Source organism: Bos javanicus, chromosome X (genome assembly GCF_032452875.1).
Source record: "Bos javanicus breed banteng chromosome X, ARS-OSU_banteng_1.0, whole genome shotgun sequence".
Taxonomy (NCBI): Eukaryota; Metazoa; Chordata; class Mammalia; order Artiodactyla; family Bovidae; genus Bos; species Bos javanicus.
The window spans coordinates 114,309,220-114,334,081 of NC_083897.1; the positions used below are offsets into that span (position 1 = coordinate 114,309,220).

At 39.6% G+C, this 24,862-nt stretch overlaps 1 protein-coding gene across 11 annotated transcripts in view; it reads left to right on the top strand.

Annotated features, from left to right (window-relative positions):
• DMD (dystrophin) overlaps window positions 1-24,862 on the top strand; it is a 2,228,404-nt gene that overhangs the window by 1,880,302 nt on the left and 323,240 nt on the right. For all 11 annotated transcript variants that reach the window (XM_061410475.1, XM_061410469.1, XM_061410467.1 and 8 more), the window contains one exon: window positions 672-818. In XM_061410475.1, coding sequence (XP_061266459.1) covers window positions 672-818 — 147 coding nt within the window. The remainder of the gene's footprint in view (window positions 1-671; window positions 819-24,862) is intronic.

Here is a 24,862-nt window from a genome sequence, read left to right on the forward strand (position 1 = left end):
CATGAAAGTGAAAAGTGAAAGTGAAGTCGCTCAGTTGTGTCCAACCCTCAACAACTCCATGGACTGCAGCCTTCCAGGCTCCTCTGTCCATGGGATTTTCCAGGCAAGAGTACTGGAGTGGTATTGCCTTCTCCGATGTGCACTCTAGAGGCAGACAAATCTGATTATGTATCCCAGGTTCCTCAGTTTTTACCCATGGAGCCTCAGGCAAAGTTTAACCTCTGTGACTTTTTTTTTTCTTGTGTGTAAAATGATAATTCTCCAACTACCAACCTCATAGGGTTATTGTGTAGGAATAAAATCAGATGATGTTTGGACAGAGCTCCTCACAGAATTAGGCACATAACAAGTACTCAGTAGACATTAGTTGAGTTGTTTAGTCGCTAAGTCATGTCCAATTCTTTGCGACCCCGTGGACTGTAGCCCATCAGGCTCTTCTGTCAATGGGATTCTCTAGGCAAGAATACTATGGTGAGTTGCCATTCCCTTCTCCAAACATTAGTTAGCCATCCATTAACAAATGTTCACTGTTAGAATACCACTAGAAAAGGGCAAATGTTACTGACGTCCCAAACAGAATATGACACCATGTAGTTCCCATGTGTCTGTTTTTGTTTTTTTTGGCTTTAAATAGTCTCATCTTCCATTTTGCCCTTGATTATTTCATACAGGCACTTCGAGGAGAAATTGCACCTCTCAAAGAGAACGTAAGCCACGTCAGTGACCTTGCTCGCCAACTCACCACGTTGGGCATTCAGCTTTCACCATATAATCTCAGCACTCTGGAAGACCTGAACACCAGATGGAAGCTTCTGCAGGTAGGCACATTATAAACATTGCAGTTTCTTCTCTCAATAAGGCAATATACAGATAAGGCTTGTTTGTAAGGAACAATGCAAGTAATTTCTTCATATGATACTCATGATAGTTTGTGAGTGTATGATATTTTGTATTATTTAATATTAATTATTTCATTTTTAAGCATATTAATATTAATTTTTAAATGGCTTAAAGTTAGACTTTACTATATCTTGCAGTTAACATGGAAGATAATACTGAATCATGCTTTAAGAACTAAATTACTGGCATGCCATTACTTTGTACTATCATACCTTGGATTCTTAAAATGTCTTTCCTTTTGGAATCCTAACTTAAAACAAAAGTTAATGGTAGGACACATTCTAAATCTTTTAAAGAAAGGATATCCTACCATGAACCGACTCATGGAAGTTTTTCATAGTAAATAAAGAGAACGTAAGTGTGCTCAAGTTCATGCTTACTGGCTATGGGACCTTTAGCAAATTAACTTTTCTGTGTCTCCGTGTTTTATCTGAAGAAAATGAGAATGTTAAATGTTCCTAAAATATTGGTCTTTTGTTAGGATGAGTAAGTCAAAATACATGAGACGTGCTTAGTACAGTATTAGCTACATAGTAAAAAACCCTGTGAATTCTAGTTCTTGGTGTTACTGCAGTTATAATTGTTATTATTATAGCATACAGGTTTTCGAATCAGACTTACTTGAAGTCAATTGACCTCTTTGCTTGTCCATTTCCTCATCTCCAGCATACTTGCTGTAATATTGAAGGGACTAATTGTTGTAGAGTTATTGGTACAGTACCTGGCTCATAGTAAGAACTCAGACAATGGAATGGTGAAAGAGATGTGTCTACACTTTCCCTTCATGAAGGCTACCACTAAACTCCCACCCCTGCAACTGGTTTGATTATAGAACTAAAGAATTGTTTCTTCTCTTTTTCCAGTTTCATAAGATGCACAAAGTATGCTCCTGGGGACAGAGAGGAAAGAGGAAACTGGGTTTAAAAATATTTGCTTTCAGTGTTTTAGTAAGAAAAAAAATAATAAACCAGATTACTTTTCCTATATGCAGTCCATTTAGCGGTGTGATTAGAAGTCCTGTTGAAGAATTGTTAGATCTTTAATAAAAACAAGACCTCTCGAGATCTCATATTATTTTATTTTTGTTGTGATGATAGTCTTGAAATAAATGTATGATAGATTGTTATAAGTGGCATTGATTAAAGCCAGACAATATAGTTAAGAGATTACATGCGTTTCTATGTCTATTTGCCCCATAGTGGTTACATACTATTAAAATCTTATCAGTATCATCCTTAGTATATTTTTTTCATTTTAAACATAAATAAGGAAAGTAATAAATGTCCAAGGAAAACCAATGGTTGCATTTGTTCATTTCAAGCACTCTTGAACCATTATCTTAACATTACTTTTAGAGAGCTAAATGCCACATTTGCTTTCAGAATGTGATATAAATTTGTGAAAATGGCATATAATTTTACAAATGAGATAAAAATATTATGACTGATAGGAAAAGAAAGTTTAAAAAAATCAGTGTGAGTGATCCATCATAGTTGTACTATTTATTTAAATATAAAATATGAGAAAATAGTAACAGTTTGATTTTATCCATCCTTTAAAATGAATAAGGGACTTGGTTATAAATCTAGGAATGTACATAAAGAAGATAGGATGTTGTAGTAAAAAAAACTGTAGGAATGAATGATAGAACACCTAACTGCAAACTGAAGCTCAGCTATTATTTGACCATATTATCTTTGGAAAGCCATTTGACCTCTAAAAGCTTCTATTTCCACATTTATAAAACAATATAATGCATTTTGTCTTAGGTCACAGTCTGTTCAGTCCTGATTCTGTATGTGCATATCTGGGGAATATCCACATATGTTGGAATTTAGTTTAGAATCAGTGGATTTGCTTCCTTTTCATAATACAAATGTGACTGACTGAAATTATATTCCTCCATCAGTATAATTCTAGCTTTTAAAACCCTCATCCCCAAACACCCTTATAGACAGCCTTCTCATAGTAAATGGTTCATTTTGTGGTATATGCTCTTATTGTGGCACAGTCCACATGTTGCCATTTTTTAATGTGACCTTAAGAGTAGACTTAAATGTTTTTTCTAGCAGAAAGGTGATAAATTCAAGGTTTTGAGTTGCACATAGCTGAGTCAACTTGATTCCATTCTTTTATCTGACCAGAATCTAACCACTCTGCTATATTATAAGTGCGAGTACTTGTTCAGAAAAGGAACAAAGCAAGAAATGAGATTCACATCAAACAACTCTATCCCCATTACTGGAAGAGCAACTCATACAACCTATCGAGAACATTGTCCATTTAGAAGAAGAATGTGTGGGAGACTAAAGGATTACCCAGCTTCTGTGGAGGAGAGTGTAAGCCCACCATAATTGTGACATCACATTAATTCATTCACTTACAGTGCTATGTCAGTCAACGAAAATCATGATAAAAGTGAGAGTTCATCTTTGCTTCTGGATTTGCTCAGACAAAGAAAAAGCAAGAATGGAGAATTGGGGTAGTGGGAGGGTAGATATAAGTCTAAGAAAAAGAGTCTTACATTTGAGCAAATAGTGTAATTGAAGAAGTGGAATGACATACTACCGGGCTATAGGTACTTGATATCCGAATATCCTGGGTGTACCTTTGGGCCGGGTGGGAAGGCTGTACTGTGTCTTCTTGCTGTGTGTGGGCTTTTCTCTAGTTGCAGCAAATGGGGGCTACTCTCTAGTTGTGGTGTGCAGACTTCTTATTGCGGTGGCTTCTCTTGTGGAGCACAGTCTCTGGGATGCAAAAAAGTGGAAGTCAGTCAGTCGTGTCCAACTCTTTGCAACCCCATGGACTGTAGCCTGCCAGGCTTCTCTGTCCATGGAATTCTCCAGGCCAGAATACTGGAGTGGGTAGCCATTCCCTTCTCCAGGAGATCTTCCCAACCCAGGGATCGAAGCCAGGTCTCCCACATTGCAGGCATTTTCTTTACTGTCTGAGCCACCAGGGAAGCCCAGGGATTCAGTAATTGTGGCACACAGGCTCACTCGTTGTGGTTTAGTTGCTCTGCAGCATGTGGAATCTTCTGGGACCAGGGATCGAACCCGTATCCCTTGCATTGGCAGGCGGATTCTTATCGAGCCACCTGGGAAATCTGTCCTGGGTTTCTTACATGGGCCATTAATTTTTACTTTAAAGAAAAGTCATGCTGGTTTTCTAGCTGTATGTAATATCTCTCAAAATGTTAGAAACAGATAAACCATATAGATCTGAACATCAACAGCAGGGTAAAACCCAGTCACAGAATATCTGTACGTAGAAATAGAATGTATAGGGAGTTCTGGATTTATATTGAATCCACAAATAGAAGTATAGAGCCATTGCTTTGCCCATTTGAAACTCTCTGTGGGAATAAAATCCTGTTTTCTCCCTTAGAGTGGGCACATTAGTGTGAATGTTTCTATGACACCATTGGATGATGTGTTTCTGCAAAGGAAACCATTATTCCTTGTAATAGCAAAAAGTTTGCATGTACATTGTTTCACTTAATCCTCAAAACGTAATGATTATGTATTATGATTACATAATATCATCGTGTCCTTGTACAAGTAAGGAAATTGAGACTTAGAGACGGTAAGTGACACATTCACAGTCACACAGCTTTTAAGCGGCAGTCACAATCTAAATCAGATCTGAGCTGCAACTCCCTACTCTCTGTTGCCTTGTCTCACAGTGGACTTAACAAAGTCATACTTTAGAGCTGTTTTGGGCAACACAATATTTCACTTTTTTTCCCATGCTTCCCCTCGTTTTTAAATGATCCTCAGGGATATTAACTTTGAAAGCTTCTTTTGCAAACCAATGGATTAATGAGCCCCAGTTCAATGTACCCCTTAAAACCATACCTGTCGTTTCAAATATAAAATTATAAAGCATTATATTTCTCATTGTCTTTAGAATTCAGCAATTGTACTAAAAGCAACCAAAAGTGAATTTAATGAGTTAGCCTTTAAAGTGGAACCAATGTTAATATCTTATCCAGGAGAAATGAGTATTGAAACCAAACGGGAAGAAAATTAAACTGATGATAAACCCTTCTAATTTTGAAGCAGTGCACATACTTTTAGTGCCAAAGTTGTGCTCTTTAGTCACCAAACACAAGTACTATAGGGAATATTCTATAAGAAAGTACAAGAGGGAATATTCTATAAGAAAGTACTACTAGGGAATGTTCTACCCATTTCTCACCCTCATGAGTAAACCCATGAATAGCAACAGAAGCTGAAAATACACTTTAATATAAAGAGTAAATGCTTTGTTGACTGTAGGATGTATGAAATGTAATCTCTTGAAAAATATTAAATATGAAGACATTTCTCTGTGTGACATTCTTTAAATATGTTTAAGGACAGCATCATGAATTATGTATGTTTTTAAAGGTTTCCCAAAAGTTTTCCAAAGTCATATGGACAGTTTTGCACTCTATCTTCACATCTTTGCAGTAACTTGATGTCACGGGGATCTAGACCCTCATCTTCTATACACTCCCTTCCTTCTTTCATTCTTTGCTTCTTCTTTTGTTTAGTTGGCACTGATTAAGCAGCTACTGGGTACCAAGCAAACATTGTCATTGTCGTATCTGGTCCAAGGACATCATGACCAAAACTCTCTTCACCACTTGTGCCAACTTAAGCAAAGTTTTATAGATATATTTTCTTTCATTACTTCCATCATGTCCCACCCTCCCTCCCTTTCTCCACCTTATAAACAAAATATATATATATATATGCTATTGTGACACTAATACTATAAAAGTAGTACCTTTTCAGATCTCCTATTTACAAATTGTGCAATAGTTTCTGACTGCGAGTTTGATCTCCATAATCAAATTAGCAAGATTCATGGAAGGAACCATATTTAGCTGGGCAACAGAAATATTTTCATGGCTTCATTTAAAAAAAAAAAAACTAAATAAAATTTTTAATTAAAAAAATTAAAAATTCCAACAGAGCAGTTTATGTTCTTTACTTGGGTGGGAGAGCTTTTTGAAGCAGGCTATCTCTCACTCTCTCTCTCTCTGTCCTTTTCATTATTGAGCACATGATTTGATCCTTTAAATGAACTGATGGATTTTGAACATTTTCATCATATTTTTTTTTTAAGGATCTTGTACTAATCATTTTATGTTGTGCTTTATGGAGCCCCTTCTAGGTAGGCAGTATAGGTGACCTGGGCAGATTCCTCTTAGAAATAATGTGGACCCATTACCAACTGAAGGCTTCCCTGGTGGCTCAGACAATAAAGAATCTCCCTACAATACAGGAGACCCAGGTTTGATCCCTAGGTTGGGAAGACCCCCTGGAGAAGGAAATGGCAGCCCACTCCAGTATTCTTGCCTGGAGAATCCCATGGACTGAGGAGCCTGGCGGGCTACAGTCTATGGGGTCACAAAGAGTTGGACATGACTGAGCAACTAACACTTTTTTTTACCCACTGAGGGCTGGTCTACCGATATCTGCTTTGCATGCCTTCCCTGGACTTTTTCTTTAACAAGACCAGAAATGATTCTCCTTGTGGTTATATCACAGAACTCTGAAGAAAATGATACATCTGTGGCCATTCTCAAAGGAAATGTTTTCCTGCATCAGTGGTTCTAAAATGTTCATGACACCAGAAGACTTACTAAAACACAGATCACTATGTGACTGCTGTGGATGGGCCCCACTTGGGAAGTTTTTGATTCAGTAGGTCGGGAATGGGGCCTGAGATTCTGCAGTTCTAACTAGCCCCCAAGTGAGGCTGCTGCTGCTGATCCAGAGCTCATGCTTTAAGAAATGTTATTCTATATTAAGCACTTGCTGAGTACAGCTGAGTTTAAAATATTTTTTAAATAATTATACACACACACACACGTGTGTGTGTGCTCAGTTGCTGCAGTCATATTCAACTCGTTGTGACCCTATGGACTGTAGCCCACCAGTCTCCTCTCTCCATGGGATTTTCCAATAGAAAACATCTCATGGTACCTTGCACAAGTCATATATATATGTGTATATATATATATATATATATATATATATATATATATATAGGAGAAGACAATGGCACCCCACTCCAGTACTCTTGCCTGGAAAATCTCATGGGCGAAGGAGCCTGGTAGGCTGCAGTCCACGGGGTCGCTAAGAGTCGGACACGACTGAGCAACTTCACTTTGACTTTTCACTTTCATGCATTGGAGAAGGAAATGGCAACCCACTCCAGTGTTCTTGCCTGGAGAATCCCAGGGACGGGGAGCCTGGTGGGCTGCCGTCTATGGGGTCGCACAGAGTTGGACATGACTGAAGCGACTTAGCAGCAGCAGCAGCAGCATATATATATATATATATATATATATATATATATATATATATGTATATATATATACACATGACTGTGGGGTTAGACTGTGGGAAATAAGTATAATGTCATTCAGAAAATTCTATATTAGAGGAATGTTACAGTGCTACAGAAACATGGAGACCCAAGCACTTGACTTATCTTTCAGGCAGAGAGAAGAGGGTAAAGGGAAACTTAGTAGATTCCTGGTAACACCATATGAAATTATAAATCCAAAACTGTGAATATGGATAAATATAATAAACATAATGTAAATAATTTAGAGTTACTGTATTTCATGACACATGATCTAGAACTATGCTTTCCACTCTGATAGCTACATGTGGATACTGAGCCCTTGAATGTAGCCAGTCCAAATTGAGGTGTGTTGAAAGACTTTGTACCAAAAAAAGAATGTAAACTATCTCATTAATATTTTTTATACTGATTATATGCTGAAGGGATAATATTTGATGTACTTGGTTAAGTAAAATATATCATATAATTAATCTCACACATTTCTTTTTTTTTAATCGTTTGAAGTTAGGCATTTCTCTTAAAAATGAACACAGTGAGCCTGTAGCTTCAAGTAAAACACCTGACAGTGTTTGTTTTTTTTTCTTACTTTTTTAATGTGTCTACTAGAAAATTGTAAATAGTGTATGCAACTCTCGTTCTATTTCTGTTGGATACTACTGGTCTAGAAAGTAGTTCTCAAAACCTAACATGGATAAATGTCACCTGCAGAGCTGGTTGAAACAGCCCTCAAAACTCAGTAGGTTTTGGCTGAGCCTATGATTCTGCATTTCTGTCAAGCTCCCAGGAGATGCTGTTGATCTGTGACCACCCATAAAATTCATCCTCAAACTGTGGGTCACAGAGTTTTATAGAGAGGTGTGGAAATATAGTTTTGCATGAAGCACCATCTGTAGTTTCAGCACACGATTGTCTTGCCCATATACCGATTGTTATTCAGTCACTGAGTTGTGTCCGACTCTTTGTGACCCCATGGACTGCAGTACACCAGTCTTCCCTGTCCTTCACTATCTCCTGGAGCTTGCTCAAACTCATGTCCATTGAGTCCGTGATGCCATCCATCCTCTGTCGCCCCCTTCTCCTCCTGCCTTCAACCTTTCCCGGCATCAGGGTCTTTTCCAGTGAGTTGGCTCTTTGTATCATGTGGCCAAAGTATTGGAGCTTCAGCATCAGCCCTTCCAATGAATATTCAGGGTTGATTTCCTTTAGGACTGACTGGTTTGACCCATATACCAGCATTTTTCATAAATTAGTAACTGCAATTGTGTTATTAAAGTCATACAGATTTTTATCAGCTGATCACTTTTTCAGAATTAACAGATATTAAATAGTACTTTGATCATGTGCTGCTGCTGCTGCTACTAAGCTGCTTCAGTCGTGTCCGACTCTGTGCGACCCCATAGACGGCAGCCCACCAGGCTCCCCCGTCCCTGGGATTCTCCAGGCAAGAACACTGGAGTGGGTTGCCATTTCCTTCTCCAATGCATGAAAGTGAAAAGTGAAAGATAAGTTGCCCAGTCATGTCTGACTCTCAGCGACCATGTGGGGATCCTTTAATTCTTGGAAAGTTAAAAAAGGATCCACAGGATTGAAAGACTGAAAGCCAGTATACAAAAATACTGTGGGAAAAATTACTCAAACACATTCTAAACTGTAGGTAGCTTCTATAAAAAGATTTCAACTAGAACATCAAGTTTGATGTGCCCATGGGCAGGAGTTTTTGTTTTCAAGTGGAGGATAAAGGAAATGAAAGAACAAGGGAAAAGAAGAATGTTTGTTTTAGAAAAGGTTAGATCACAGAAGGGTTTGTTGACATTAGGAATAGATTGACCTATGACAAAAAGGACAATTAGGTTCAAGGAAAATATCTTTTCGGTAAAGAAAGAACAATCATTTATGCTGAACCTCATCTTTGTTTAAAAAAAAAAAAAAGAGGAAGTGAACAATGTCCTTTAAATATTTAAAAGAATGTATAAATCTGAATGTCCAGCCTAGTCGCAGCCCGTAGAACATGCTTAGGGCAAAGGGCGTGTCAAGCTTGTGTACATTTTCCTCAGTCAGTGTGGCTTACAGTGTTTTTACAGCTAATTGTACTTTAGTCGAGAGGAATGATACTGAAGTTGCCCAGGTAACCCTGAAAGTAACATAGACCAGATGTTCCAGGGTCCATCCTCCCTTACCCCAAAGAAGAATCTAGTTTTCAGAGGCATACTTTATTTTGTCAAAAGCCACCAGGATGTGCAGAACTATAGGGAGAAAAATGAGTGAGGTCGGGAGGGTGACCAAAACAGTTTTATGAGGTACAAAATGAGAATACAGCCAGTAGGAGCCAAAGAGATATTTATCAGTTAGAGAGGATGCAAGGCATATTCATTGTTTAGACCAACTCATCATAAGATACTGGTTTGGTTACCTGAATGCTTGATCTTTCTGGACCACTTACTTTCTGATTTGTTTTCATAAGGAACACTTTTTGCTAGTTTTGAAGCCAGCTACTATGGCAATACAGATAACTGTTTCATTATTGTTTTCAAAGATGGCCTGGGCTCCTGTTAGATGTGTTCAAACAGCATTTTTATGTACGTATGCATGTATGTATTTCTCTTAGCTTCTTGATCTCTTTAATTTCTCCCCAGAAATACACATATAATGACGAGTACTTAAAATTGCCCCAGTGCTCATATTCTCTTTTCCTTCTCCCTCAGTGTACAGCTGACATTTGCCCTTGGCTCACAACTCTCAGTGCGTTTTTCATTTTTCTTCCAAGTGTCCTTCTCCCTCCAGGCTGACCTCCCTTTGCTCACTGCAGCCTGACCTCACCCCAGCCATTCTTCTGCATTTGTTTGCCCCGATGGTTTGCATCTTTGTTTTTCCCAGTCTCCCGCTGCGTGTGAACCTCCCCCCCCACCACTTGGCCAGCAGCTGCTCACATTTCCCAGGCTACGTCATGCACAACATTCAAAGAGCTGCTGTTTTCACATTTCCACCAGAGAGACGCCCCCTCTCCTTCTTCCCTCCACATTCCTCTAGAAATAACCCCCATTCAGAACATATGAAAAGCTGCATGTTAAAGCCAACTCTGTAAGTAGGACTGGAAGCTGGCTGATGAAATTCAGAAATGCTATTTGTAAAGGTCAGTACCACAAAGGGCATTTTAAATTAATATAGGCCATCTTAAAGTTTCTCGATTCTTACCAATTCTGTAATGTCCTTAAAATCATCAGCATTATGACAGAAGTTCTCCCTTCAATTAATATAGTCATTAATCTCAGAGGTAGAGATGTGGTTGGAAAATATAAATTAGAAAGTATTAGAAATACAGGTGGTTTTCTTTTGACACAAGGTCATACTTTTGGGGCCAATGCCATTGCACCCTATAGATTTTGAGAATAATTGATTTTAGTCAGTTATGCATTGCTGAAATTAATCATGGATTGTACTCATGCTTTGAAGCCTCACAATCACCATTTGAGGTAGATATTATTTTTATCCTTGTTTTACAAGTGAGGAGATTGAGAAACCAAAAGGTTAGGGTGCCTGCCTGAAGTCACACAGCTGGTAAGTGAGAGAATCAGGATTTGAACCCAGGCAGCCTGGCTGGTGAGTCTCTCAGAACAACTATCTATGCAGTACCACTTCTTTGCTCTAAAGTTAGACATGACAGTATTTCCTCTTCTTTTACAATCCAAACCTTGAAGCAGAAAGTATAACTTCCTCCTAATGTTTATTAATTTGTCAGGAAGCACCTGCATTAAGAATTTAGGAAATGCAGATTTAGGATGAGTTGATGAATCTCAGACCACCATCTTAGGAGTAGCCTGTTGAGCATGGAGGTGGAATCACTCAGACAAAAAAGGAGAATCTCGTTCGCAGAACCAGGAGTACTTAATCATTAGTTCTTCCTGAAGTGAGCTGAAATACACTTTCATTCAATACATAGTTTCCATTTAAGAAATATTTTTCTAGTCCCTACACTGTGCCAGACTCTGTGCTATATAGTAGGGGTGCGGTCATGGAAATAGTAAGAAGTCTCTGCCCTAATGGGGATTATAGTTTCTTGGAAAGACAGACATTTTAGAAGTTCCATATATTAATAATAATTACAAATTGTTATGAATGTGATAAGAGAAAATGTAGGGCATATACTGAGAACCTAACCTTGTGTGTGTGTGTGTCTTGTGTGTTGTGGTGAGGGTGGGCAGCAGGAAAGGCTGATCAGGAAGACTTCCCAGAGAAAGTAGCCTTCCAGCTGAAACCTAAAGGATGAAAACAGGTTAGCTAAGTGACTTTGCTATTCATCTGCAGCTTTTATTCTGAATGGCCTGAAGCTTAGAACTAACAAACTAAAAACAGAATAGAAAAATTCCAGTATGTAAATTTAATTACTAAGAATCATTTGAAGTAATGGGCTGCAGAGTTAATATATAATTAAGTCACATCAAAAGAAGATTTCCTATCATTTTCTCAGACAGCATTCAGTTTCCTTGCTTTGTAGTACTTAGGAAAATCTTTTTTTTTTTAATTTTATTTTATTTTTAAACTTTACATAATTGTATTAGTTTTGCCAAATATCAAAATGAATCTGCCACAGGTATACATGTGTTCCCCATCCTGAATCTATAGCTATGTGTTTATTAAAAGTTTATCTGCACCCCTTTGAATGTCAGCTCCATGAAGGCAGAGGCCCTAACTACCATATCTACTGATAATAGGCAGGTAGTATCTGCTACATAGTAAGCATTCAGTAAAATATTTCTTAAATTGCTGAATGCATGAAGTTGTGGGAGAGGGAGTGGGTGGGATGATTTGGGAGAATGGCATTGAAATACGTATAATATCATGTATGGAACGAGTCACCAGTCCAGGTTCGATGCACGATGCTGGATGCTTGGGGCTGGTGCACTGGGATGACCCAGAGGGATGGTATGGGGAGGGAGGAGGGAGGAGGGTTCAGGATGGGGAACACATGTATACCTGTGACAGATTCATTTCGATGTTTTGCAAAACCAATACAATATTGTAAAGTTTAAAAATAAAATAAAATTTTTTTTAAAAAATGAAAAAAAAATGCTGTTGAAAACCAAGTGGATAGTTATACCACAGAGGGTATATTAGGAAACAAAACTATTATTTCTGAAGAAACAGTATTCATGTCTTAATAAGTTAAATAACTTTCAAAAATTCCAAAAAGAAAAATAATTCATCAAAAATTAAATGTGCATCCTTCCACTCTGTGGTGAACATGCCCTGTCTTCCTCCAGGGGATCTTCCCAACCCAGGGATCGAACTCAGGTCTCCCACATAGAGGGCAAATTCTTTACCATCTAAGCTGCCAGGTGTAATTGACATATAATTATACTCATTTTATGTCTACAACATAATGGTTTGATATTTGCATCTATTGTGAAATGATCAGCACAGTTAGTCCAATTAACTTTCGTTACCATACCTAGTTACAAAATCTTGTTTCTTGCAATGAGAACTTCTAAAATACACTCTTTTAGCATCTTTCAAATATGCAATACAGTATTATTAACTGTAGTTGTCATGCTGTACATTACATCCCTCTGACAACTTATTCTACAACAGACAGTTTGTGCCTTTTGACTCCTTTCACCCACCCACCCTCACCTCTGAAAGCCACCAATCTCTTCTCTGTGTCTATATATTTATTTTTTGTGTTATTTGTTTCAGATTTCACACGTTAGTGAGATCACACAGCTGCCATCTTTCTCTGACTGATTTCACTTACACATAACGCCCTCAAGGTCCATCCATGTTGTCACAAATGACAAGATTTCATTATACACTTTCTTTATCTGTTCATCTGTCAGTGGCCCCTTAGGTTTTCCCCACGTCTTGGCTATTATAAATAATACTGCAATGAATTTGTAGAAAATATAGATGAATTTTCATTTTCTAGTTTACTATAAATAGAATATACAGTATACACTCTTTTTTTGGCCTCATTTCTTTTGGTCGGCATACTTATCTTGAGATTCATCCATAGTCTTATACAAATCATTAGTTTTTTCCTGTCTGTGGCTGAGTAGTATTCCATTATATGAAAATACTCCAGTTTGTTTGTTCACTCACCTTTTAGTGGACTTCTGGGTTGTTTCCAATTTGGGGCTATTACAGATAAAGCTTCTATGAATATTCATGTACAAGTCTTTAAATGGACTTACATTTTTATTTTTCTTGAGTAAATGCCTAGTAGACAGACAGCTAGATTATATGGTAGATGTGTGTTTAACCTATTAAGAAACTGACAAACTGTTTTCCAAAGCAGCTGTACCATTTTACATTCACACCAGCAGTGGATGAGAGTGCTAATTCTTTCATATCCTCCCTAAATTTTGATATGGTCAATCTTTTACAGTTTAGCCATTTCAATACATATATAGTAGTATCTCATGTGGTTTTAATTTGCATTTCCCTAATGTCTAATGCAGAGAAGGCAACGGCAACCCACTCCAGTACTCTTGCCTGGAAAATCCCATGGACGGAGGAGCCTGGAAGGCTGCAGTCCATGGGGTCGCTGAGGGTCGGACACGACTGAGCGACTTCACTTTCACTTTTCACTTTCATGCATTGGAGAAGGAAATGGCAACCCACTCCAGTGTTCTTGCCTGGAGAATCCCAGGGACGGGGGAGCCTGGTGGGCTGCCATCTGTGGGGTCACACAGAGTCGGACACGACTGAAGTGACTTAGCAGCAGCAGCAGCAGCAATGTCTAATGATGTAACTTCCAGCTTTCTTGATTTGTGTCTTTATATTTAATGTGTGTTTCTTGTAGGCAGCATATATTTGGATTTTGCTGTTTGAAAATCCAATCTGACAGTCGCTATTAATTGGGAATATTTAAACCATTTATATATATATTGTGCTTATTGATCTAGTTTGGTATAAACCTATCATCAAACTACTTATTTTTGCCTGATCCTATTGATTCTTTGTTTGCTTGTCCCTCTTTTCTGTCTTTGTTTAGATTAATTGGAATTAATGAATCCATTATCTCCTACATTGGCTTATTAGCTGTAATTCTGTTTTGTTATTTAGTGGTTGCTTTAGGGTTTATAGTATACATCTGTAACTTATCACAGAGTATCTTCAAGTAGAAGTAGACCCCTTCACATATGATATAAGAAACTATTTTGTATTTCTGCCTTTCCTAAGTGTGTGCTGTTATTTGATCCTTTGGGGTCTTTTAAGATGAAGTGGGATTAGACTGACTGACAGTCTAGGGCTCACTCTTCCCCATTACTGAGACAAGACTATTCTGTGTACACTATCCAATGCCCTGTGAATCGCGAGGCCTCCACTATGTTTGGTAGGAAAGAGGCACTGTCCCGTGCCATATACGAGTGCTGGACCCTGTTTCTTCTAATCCTTCCTGGGGATTTTTCTCCCAGCTTCCTGTCATTTCCTCACACATATGTGGTCAGTACGTGGCTAAATACTGGAGAAAGACCCTCCATAGATCTCTCGGTTTCTCTCTCTGCACAGCTCTTCCTCTGTGGGCTTCTGGCCTATGAATTCTAGCTATCCTGGTCTTCTCTGACTCTCAGTTCCTTCCCCTCAACTCTGGGAGTCTACCAGGATACTCCTAGCTTCTTTATCCCCATGCTGTGGTCTGGAAACTCTCTCAAAGTAGTAATCTAGGACTGCCCTAGGGCTCACCTCATACATTTTCCATCTCCCAGGGGTCACTATGCTTCCGTGCATGATATCCATTGTCTTACAATGCATTGTTACATATATTTTGTCCATATTTTCGTTATTTCAAGGCAGAAGTTAAATTTGGTCCTTATTGCTCCATCTTGTTCAGAAGCAGGGGTCCTAAAATAGCTTTTGAAGTACTGGGTTTCCCTCCCCCCTTGATTTGGAGATGATATGCAAAGAATTTTGGAGGAAAACACATAATTAGTTGATAATGGGCAATCCTCCAGACACAGAGATGCTATTAGGCACTTACCAACATTGCACATACTTTGTTTTTCTTTCACAATAGCAGTGATTGCCTCATACTGTGTCCATCATACTTTTTTGCCTAGTTGTATTTAGGGCCTTTCTTTTGTAATCAACTTGGCTAAGCTTCTGCAAGCCTTCATCTATATCTAAAGATTCTCAGCAGGGCCTAAAACCAAAGCCATATAACAAGGTGCTCCAAGCATAAATTAGCCAATAGGACAGCAGCTAAACCTACTTTTTGAAAGAGCTGAATGTGTCCGTGTGTTTCACTGCTTTAAAATTATCCACTTTGAGTTACTGAAAATTTTAATATTCTTAACTTTGCACATCAGTAATCATTCTTTAAAAGCTTCTGTTTAATTATTTTTAATGCTATATCATTTAATGGCCAATGTACTACCATGAATGTTGTATCTGAAGAGAGATAACTGGCTTAAGTTGTTACCACTCATCAGTTCAGAGGATTTTAGTCCTGAAAGTCCAGAAAGCCAACCCTTGATTTGACAGACATCATATGATATGTCATAGTTCACACAACTAGTTAACAATGGAACCAGAACCTGAAACATGTTAAGTATTCTAACAGTCTTTCATTTTATTGTTAAAAATGCATCCTTCCATTTAAATATTCTATATTTTAAAACCTTTTAAAAAGGAATTGCTTATCCACATTCCACCAGTCTTGCAAGGTCCATGTGAAACAATGAGATAAAGACTGTGAAAGTGCTTCAGAAACTATTAAATACTATGAAAATGTAAGTTTTATTATTAGAATAGCTGTTCACTTCGGTGAAGCCTTGCTAAACTTCTTCGCTTTTCTAAACTTGATTATTCAGTATCTTTTCTAATACATTTGTTCTTCCTTTCTAAGAATTTAATCCTTTCTGCCCTGCTGGGTTGTAAAAAGAGCTTTCTTCTTTTCTAGAACTTAATGATTTTTATGGTATTATCCATCTAGTGGGTTCCCACTAAATACATGTAAATAAATAAATAAAATTGAACCACATTTCTTTCTAGATTTGTGGGGGCAAAGACTATTCTTACCCTTAAAACGAAAGTGTTAGTTGCTCAGTCACGTCTGACTCTTTGCAACACCGTGAACTGTAGCCCACCAGGCTCATCTGTCCATGGGATTCTCCAGGCAAGAATACTTGGAGTGGGTGGCCATGCCCTTCTCCAGGGGATCTTCCCAACCCAGGGATTGACCCCAGGTCTCCCACATTGTAGGCAGATTCTTTACTGTCTGAGCTCCTAAGGAGCTCTTTAAAAGAAAAGGTACTTTCAAAGATTAGATATGATAACTCTTGCTCTTTTATATTTGCAATGAAATTGTTTTAATTTGTCTTATATTCAACTGATGCATCATATCTGCATCTCCTTGTTAAACCTGAACAGACTTCCAGGTTAACGTGAGCATTTCTAACAGCTGCCTATACTAACAAGAAAAAGAAGGGATGAGGGCAGAGTTGTGAACTTCAGATTTTTCCCTCTGAACTGTAGTTCCTTTCCTCTGAATTGGCATTCCTTTCCTATGAATTATAGCTTACATTTCTCTATTGTCTCAGTTTGACTTAGTCTTTCTAAATAGGTACTTCTGTTTCCATCAATAATATCTATGGAATTACCACTTAATGTGCTTTCTTTCTGTAACACAGGAAACTCACATATGTGGGTGGATCACTCTAGCCCTGGCACTTAGGAAATATAAAAGGCTTTTGAATTGTTTCCAACAAGTCAGGACTCCTAATTCTCATGCACAGCTTTCCCTTCAGACTCTTTAAAGTTTTAGGGGCAATAAAGTTATCCACAGGGTTGGAGCTGTGGTGCTACCCTTGGAAATTTTAACGTTAGCCTTGACTTGACTCCATCATCCATCACGTATCTCAGTGTATTTCTGTGCAATACATAGAATTTTCCTTTCAGAGTTATCTTTCCTCTTTCTGAATGCTACCTGCTGCCTGTCTGCTTAGTGTACTCTGTTAAATCCTCTCCTTCTCCATGGGTAGTGGCCTGTTACCTGCTGGGCAAATTAGATGCTGATCCTGGTCACTGCAGCTTCCTTTCCGGCTTTTTCTGCTGCTACATCAAGCATAAGAGTTCTCTGTTGGTAGTCAGGCTCGATCTCTGGGAAGGTGGGACAAGTTGTCCTCAGGCCTCAAAGGAGTATTGTTTAATCTCCAGGGTGCAGTGGAGACACTGTTACTTCCATTTCCCCAAATCCAATCCCTCTGTTCTATATACACACACACACACCCTTTCCCCTGGCTTGTTCTGGATCTACCTTCTTCCAGGTGACCCTGCTTACAGAGAGGGGCCTCAACCCTGGGGAATGAATAATGATAGCCCTGAGCTATTTCATGGTGATCCACTGGTCCCAGTCTTCCTGCCAAGGATCAACCGTGGACATTTAATGTAATCTCAGGCAATAAGATATTGACACAGAGTGAGGCCTGCTAGGGAGTATCTGAGAAAGGTTTTCCTCACCCAAGGAACTAAACAGACATTCTTGACCTTTTGGATGCTATGCCTACTTCTTCCCTATATCTGGAATGTTCTTCCTCCAGCTATCTGTGTGAGTAACTCGGTCAGTTTCTTCCAGTCTTGCTCATATCTCAGCTTCTTAAAGAAACCTCTTTGAAAATTAACCTCCTCTTTAAACAGCAACCTGCCTTACCTCCTCCTTCCCAGTCATCTCAATTCAATCCCCCTTACCATGTTGTGGTAATTCTACAAAGACACCCCCCACCACAAATCATGCCTCCAGTATAGCCTCCCACACTGAACCTGGGCTGACCTTGTATTACAGATCAAAGGCAGAAGTGACATAACAAGACCCAAGCCTAGATCAGAAGAAGCCTTGCAGCTTCTATCTTGGTCACTTGGAATACCTGGGGGGAACTGAGCTACTGTGAAAGAAGTATGACTACTGTAAGGCTACTGTGCTGTGAGGAGCTCTAAGCTAGCCACATGGAGAAGCTGCATGCAAGGACAAAAATGCATGGCAAGCCCCCAGCTGTTGTTGCCTTCATCCTTATGTGAGGCACCAGATATGAGCATGAAAAACTACACAGGGCATCCATTTCAGTCGAGCCTTCAGATCACTCTGGCTCCAGCTGCCATCTGACTGTAAAACACACAAAAGACCTCAAACAAAAAGCACCCAGCTGAGCCCATAGTGATAACATACTACAGAATTAACATATTTAATATGCTTGTTGTATTGTCTGCCTCCCACCATGAGACAGCAAGCTTCAGGAAAGCCAGTGATCTTGTCTGTTTTGTTTGCTACCATGTCCAAAGCACCGAAGAACAGTTCTTAGCTTGGGAAATATTTACTGACTGAACACATGAATGAATGAATGAACAGGAACTCAAGTAGCCTTTCATGAATATGTAGAGAGTTCCCTAAGGATTGCAGAGTGGAAAGATGGGAAGAACCTAAGTTCTGATAATGCTGCTGTTCTCATCAATTACCCAGTCCTCTGCCCTGGCCTGTGCATTCCTGTTTAAGCCATTCTGTGCTGAGTTTTCCATTACCTGTAGCAGAAAGGATTCCATCTGGCACCATGTCTTTCAGATCATTCTAATTTGGAGCCATAGGACTCAGATATGACTGAACCAGAAGATGAACCCAAGTGGCACCCACCCCCACCATGACATTCTCAAAACCACTCTTCTCATTACTGAGACTTTCCTACTGAGCAAAACCCCTAGTTTATAATATGTTCTTTCCTTAGTCCTTCTCCCAAGAGACCTTCTTGGTCTACAACAGGTTTCTGGAGAGCAACCAATATCTTTATGATGACTGTAACACACTTCTGGATATGTAAGTCTGGAACTGACTACAGCTTGAGCTTTGTCTCAGTCACCTATGTCCCCATCCCATGAATTGGCCGCACCTACCTCCATGTCTCAAACCAAAGCTGGAACAATGCTTCTCAAGCTGGGACACCCACTACACAGTAAAAACCAAACAGTATGCATTACACTCTTATTTGCAAAGAATTATATAAAACTGGGAAAATAAGCAAGTAAACTGTCACTATTTGGTTAATGCTTGTATCCAGAAATCACTTTGGTGTGAAATTCAGTACGATATTTTTTAAGTGATTTACATTATGCTGCTGCTGCTGTCATGTCCGACTCTGTGTGACCCCACAGACGGCAGCCCATCAGGCTCCCCTGTCCCTGGGATTCTCCAGGCAAGAACACTGGAGTGGTTTGCCATTTCCTTCTCCAATGCATGAAAGTGAAAAGTGAAAGTGAAGTCGCTCAGTCGTGTCCGACCCTCAGCGACCCCACGGACTGCAGCTCACTAGGCTCCTCCATCCATGGGATTTTCCAGGCAGGAGTACTGGAGTGGGGTGCCATTGCCTTCTCCGTTACCTTATGCTAGACAGATGCTATTGGGCAGTAGGACAAAGATGTTCATGACACACACCTGCTTCAAGAAGGATGAACTACAAACAATACCATAAAAGCTCTGCTAGAGATTTGAGGGGGGAAAGTGATAGAAACAGGGAGACAGCAATTAATCTTGCCCCGGGGATGACATTTGAGCTTGAACAGTGAGTAGTATTTCAAAAGGTAGAGGAAAAAGTGAAAGAGTTTTCTAGGAAGTAAGGACAGTATAAGCTAAAGTTTAGAGGTCCAGGGAAATCTGAAATAATTCAAGGTAGTTGGAGTCTGGAATGAATGAGCTGGGGTGTTTGGCGGGGTGGGGGGGCAGTAGTAGCAAAGGCAAAATAAGGAAGATCAAAGTAAATGACACGTGTGTCATGAAGGGAAAGGAGACAATTAAATAGTTTCCTCAAATTCCCTTTCGACTTCTTAATATTTGTTGCTCATAAGGAGACTCCATTATACTAACATGATTTTTACTTTTTTTTTTTTTTTTTTGGCGTATTTGGCCCAAGTAAACAAGGGACAGAAAGTTTTTAATGCAAAATATTCATTCAACCTGAAAGAGCATTGATGATTCCAGACCATTTAATGTTAAATATTTTAGATTTCTACATTATTTCTCTTTGGTTGAGCAGAATATTTTTTTTTTCCTGCAGACTGAAAATATATTTTTAGTTTGTAACAGACTAATTGCTCCTGCTTGCATGCCCGTCTCCTGGGCATCGACAAGTTCAAGTTCAGTAGGTAGGAATCTGGCTTCTGAGAATGTCACTTAAGAGTCAAGGAATGCATGATTATGCCTGTAATTACTTGAGAGGGATTCTAAAATCCTGGTGGGGTTGATGGGGCCACCAGATAGCAGGGGTCAAGAATGTTTAAGAGGTGAGGAATTCAGACTGGAGCTGCAGTGGGGAGTTACAGTAAACAGGTTCTGAATATAAAAGGACAGGAATTCAAGTTGACAGTTGAGAAACCCACATCTCAGAAATGCAAACCTCACTTTAAGTCAAAGGCTCTTCAAAGTAGGACTTTACAATATACACACCGAGGCAAGAGCTAGTGTCTGTTTACCTCTGTGGTCTGGAGCACAGGGGCTCTCAGATGGTTAGCATGCTTTCAGCAGTCAATAGTAGCATGCCTGACTTAAAGGACCTTATATTTGCTTTTCCCAAACTCTTCTGGTCCTAAGAAACACCAAAGGTTCTTGATTACCTTGCTAATTCCAAAGCACCCTGGCAAATCTGATTCAAGAGGTTGGGGAGTTTACATTTCAAACATGAACCCCAGTGGAATCCAGCATGTTTTGGAAATGCTAGAGACATCTGATAATCTAACACAGTGGTTCCCAAACTTTAGCATGCACCAGAATCACCTAGAGGGCTTATTAAACTACAGGCTGATGGGCTTCAGATGGGGTTTCTGATTCACTTGCTGTGGTTGTTTAGTAGCTAAGTCGTGTCTGGCTCTTGCAATCCCATGGACTGTAGGCCCAGAGGCTCCTTTGTCCATGGGATTTCCCAGGCAAGAGGACTGGAATGGGTTGCCATTTCCTCCTCCAGAGGATCTGCCCGACCCAGAGACTGAACTCGCATGTCCTACCTTGGCATGTGGATTCTTTACCACTGAGCTATCAGGGAAGCCCTTTGATTCAGTAGGTTTGGAGTAAGGTCTGCGGTTTTGCATTTCTAGTTAAGTTCCCAGGGGATGCTGATACTGCTGTGATTAGGAACCATTCTGTGTGAACCATTGGCCTAACACAACCAGAGGTCCAAAGCTCATGAGATTTAGGGCTGTTTAACCTAGCAGCTGCACTAATTAGGACTGCAGTTCAGCTTCTCTGTGAGTCTCTTGGCTTTCTCCTCATGATTCCAAGATGGCTTCCCATTGCACCAAGCATTGTATCCTCAGACAACAATATTTAACGTAGAAAAGGAGTAAGATCCAAGGATCACTCCACATGGGCTATTTGTGGCTGTGTTGGAGCAGAAATAATTTCCCAGAAGCACCCTAGCATACTTCCCCTTATGTGTCAGCCAGAATTGGGTCTCTCTGTACCCGCTTTATACCAGGCACTGGCTACACCAGCTACTGTGATTGGATTAAACCTGACTTTAACCATTCCTCTAGCACTGGGTCCATTGATGCCCACTATCTGATCATCACTGAGATTCTTTTCTTAGGAATAAGAAGTGTGAATAGCTGTTAGGTAGGCAAATAGCTGGGAACATCACAAAGGGTTTCTGACACTAATGTGATGATAGGTAGATTCAGGGTTGAAAATATTAATACAGATGCTGGTAAGTAATAGATGCTACTATCTTTGTTATCACTGTTTGCAACAAACTTGTAGACTCATGAAGAATTTGGGTCTGCATATTGCAGGGCAAGTACCCTTTCAAAGCTCACTGTATACATGTAGTCATCTTGCTTTTATTATACGTGCATAGGGAATTGCAAGCTGTCCCTTCAGGTAATGAAATTTAGACAAGTTGGAACCTGTATAACAGCAAATCAATACTAAAGTTATAGGCGAAGCCTGTGCTTGTAGAGACTAACACATAGGGTAGAAAGGCTTCGTGACCCAAATGTAACAAATTCCACATGTATGGATATCCAGTGTAGAGAGCACACAGTGTACAGCGGTGTCTTTTTATGTTTTGCATCTCTCTTCATTCATCTAGAATAGTGTATTTTTTGGTTAACAAACGCATAACTCAGCCATGCCCCATGTGCCCACGGCCAGTGGCAAGTGGAAAGCCAAGTTGTTTATATGGGCCTCACGTCATCCAGATGTTTCGTTGACAAATGCATAAAAGGTCTCTCGGAATTATAAGGAAAATTTCCTAAGTCTTCTACATTTCTTGGGTAGTGGAAGCCAGTGACTAATGCAAGACGATCTCCTGTTTTATTTTTGTTTCCTTTCAAGAACTAGCTTTTGTGCAGAAAATGAATAACTTTGAAAGAGGAGCTAAGCTGACAAATACGCTTTCTGTTGGCTAGTATTAAAACTGCATGTTCTTTTTCCTTCCACCCATGATTTAGTGGTAAGCTTGCCCTTTGCATAGCAAAACTGATGTCTGCCACGTTTGTAAGCCCCATCTGGCCTGACCAGGTCATTGGTTTCAATGCCACCAGCTTGTGTCCAGAGACCCAGAAACAGAGTTTCAAAGATTGTGGTCTCTTGAGCTGTCACCCCATTCCACAATCACTAAGTTATGGTTACCCTGACCTTGTCCCCGAGAAGCCTGGACAGAGATGAAGCAACTCCATTACAATCCAGATCCACAGGGACAGCGCCTTCCCTGGGACAGATGACGGTTGCACACAGGGCAGAGTTCTGCATGATAAACAAAACAAGGGAAGTTTCCAGAGTGCTGTAGAACCACTGATAATTTGAGTACACTGGAACCTTCAGCACGATTAATGTGACAGCATCCCCCCCTACCCCCACGTCCCCGCTTCCTTTAGTGGTGAAAATTTTGATTTTTTTCTTCTGGGTTCCCTGCCTGGAAAAGAACAAAAGCCTTTTGAGAGCCTCCACCGGTAGAGGGTGCATTTACCATGTGTGCATTGGGTCTCCGGCACTGTGCCCTGGGGCTGCATGCTCTATACATTTGTCACCCTTACACATCAGGGTGTGACTGCTTACAGACAGTTGACTGTCTTCTCAGATGGAAGCAGGCAGTGGTTCACCAGCAACTTTGGGTTGTTGTTGTTTTTGAGAACCATGCAACTAACAGATGTTTGTTGTTGGCTCCATATCTACATTCTTTGAAAGCTGGAGAATCAAATTGCTGACATTCAGACAACACTAATTCCCATATCCAGGGAGCCTAATTTGCCGTCCCTGAGATCCTGATTCCTGGCGTTCACGGGTTTAAAAACCATTTCAGTGACACAATATAAGAATGGGCTTGGGAGATGCAGTGCTGTCTCCACTAAAGATAATCACATTTTATAAACATCTGCGTCATTACTGGTATGATTCATCTCGAAGCTGTATACAGCTGTGTTTCCAGTTTCAATTAACAATCCCTTAATTGCATATCCATCTCATGTTACTAATTTAGTTAATTTATTCATAATTAAGAGTATTCTGTTTTCTACCAAGGTTTGTCGAGCTCAGAACATTATAAAGAGAAATATTTTAAGGAAGCATCTCCAAGGGATTTTGTTTCTTATAATCACATCACCGTAAAATGTCATTCACACGCCCAAAGGAAGATGAATTGCTAAGGGATTTTTTTTTCTCCAGTAAAATAAGAAGCCATGGGAAGCTGCAGTGTGTTGTGTTTTTAAACTAAGTTAAATGCTATGTATTTTGTTCTTTTCTTTCTCCTTTCCTGACATCCTCTCAAAAAAATTATCATTTGATTTGGATTATTATTTAAGTATCACAGCAAATCCAGTTGCCAGAGCAGATAAAACTGTCATTACCCCGTCAGGTAATGGTGTCTCTTAAAATCTAAGCTATCAAATCTGTACATTTCAGAGGACATTAAGATCACGAGTTTGAAAATTGCCAAAGTCTAAGCAAGTGGAATGCGTCTTTGTGGAAAATGGGAGACAGATGATAACATGATCCCCAGCCGTTAATTCAGTTTAGTTTGACCTTTTCTAGAAAAAATGCATATACCTTTGCCGCCAGGGTCTTGCCTGGGTTACTCTCTGTGTCCATGTGTCATTAAAAGCAGCAGTAACAAAACATACAAGTTACGCACTTCGTTTATTGTCCAAGAACTGCCACTTACAGCCTTGACCTATCCTTATGCTTAAAAAAAATAATCTCATAACTGTTGTGTTGTTGTTCAATCGCTGTCATGTCTGACTCTTTGCGACCCCATGGACTGCAGCAATGCCAGGCTTCCCTGTCTTTTACCATCTCCCTGAGCTTGCTCAAACTCATGTCCATTGAGTTGGTGATGCCATCCAACCATCTCATCTGTCGCCCTCTTCTGCCCCTGTCCTCAGTCTTTCCCAGCATCAGGGTCTTTTCCAATGAGTTGGCTCTTTGTAACTGTTGAGTAGTCTGTAGACTTTACACAACAGAAATAACAAACCATCTTTTGACTTGCATTAATTCAACTGAAAGAAAAATTCACCACCCCATACCCACTCTTTCCACTCTAGTAGTTTCCTTGACTGTCAAGAAACCTTGCATATTATTCACGTATTCTTCCACGAGTTTAATCATCTGTTACATATTTTATTGACCCATGAC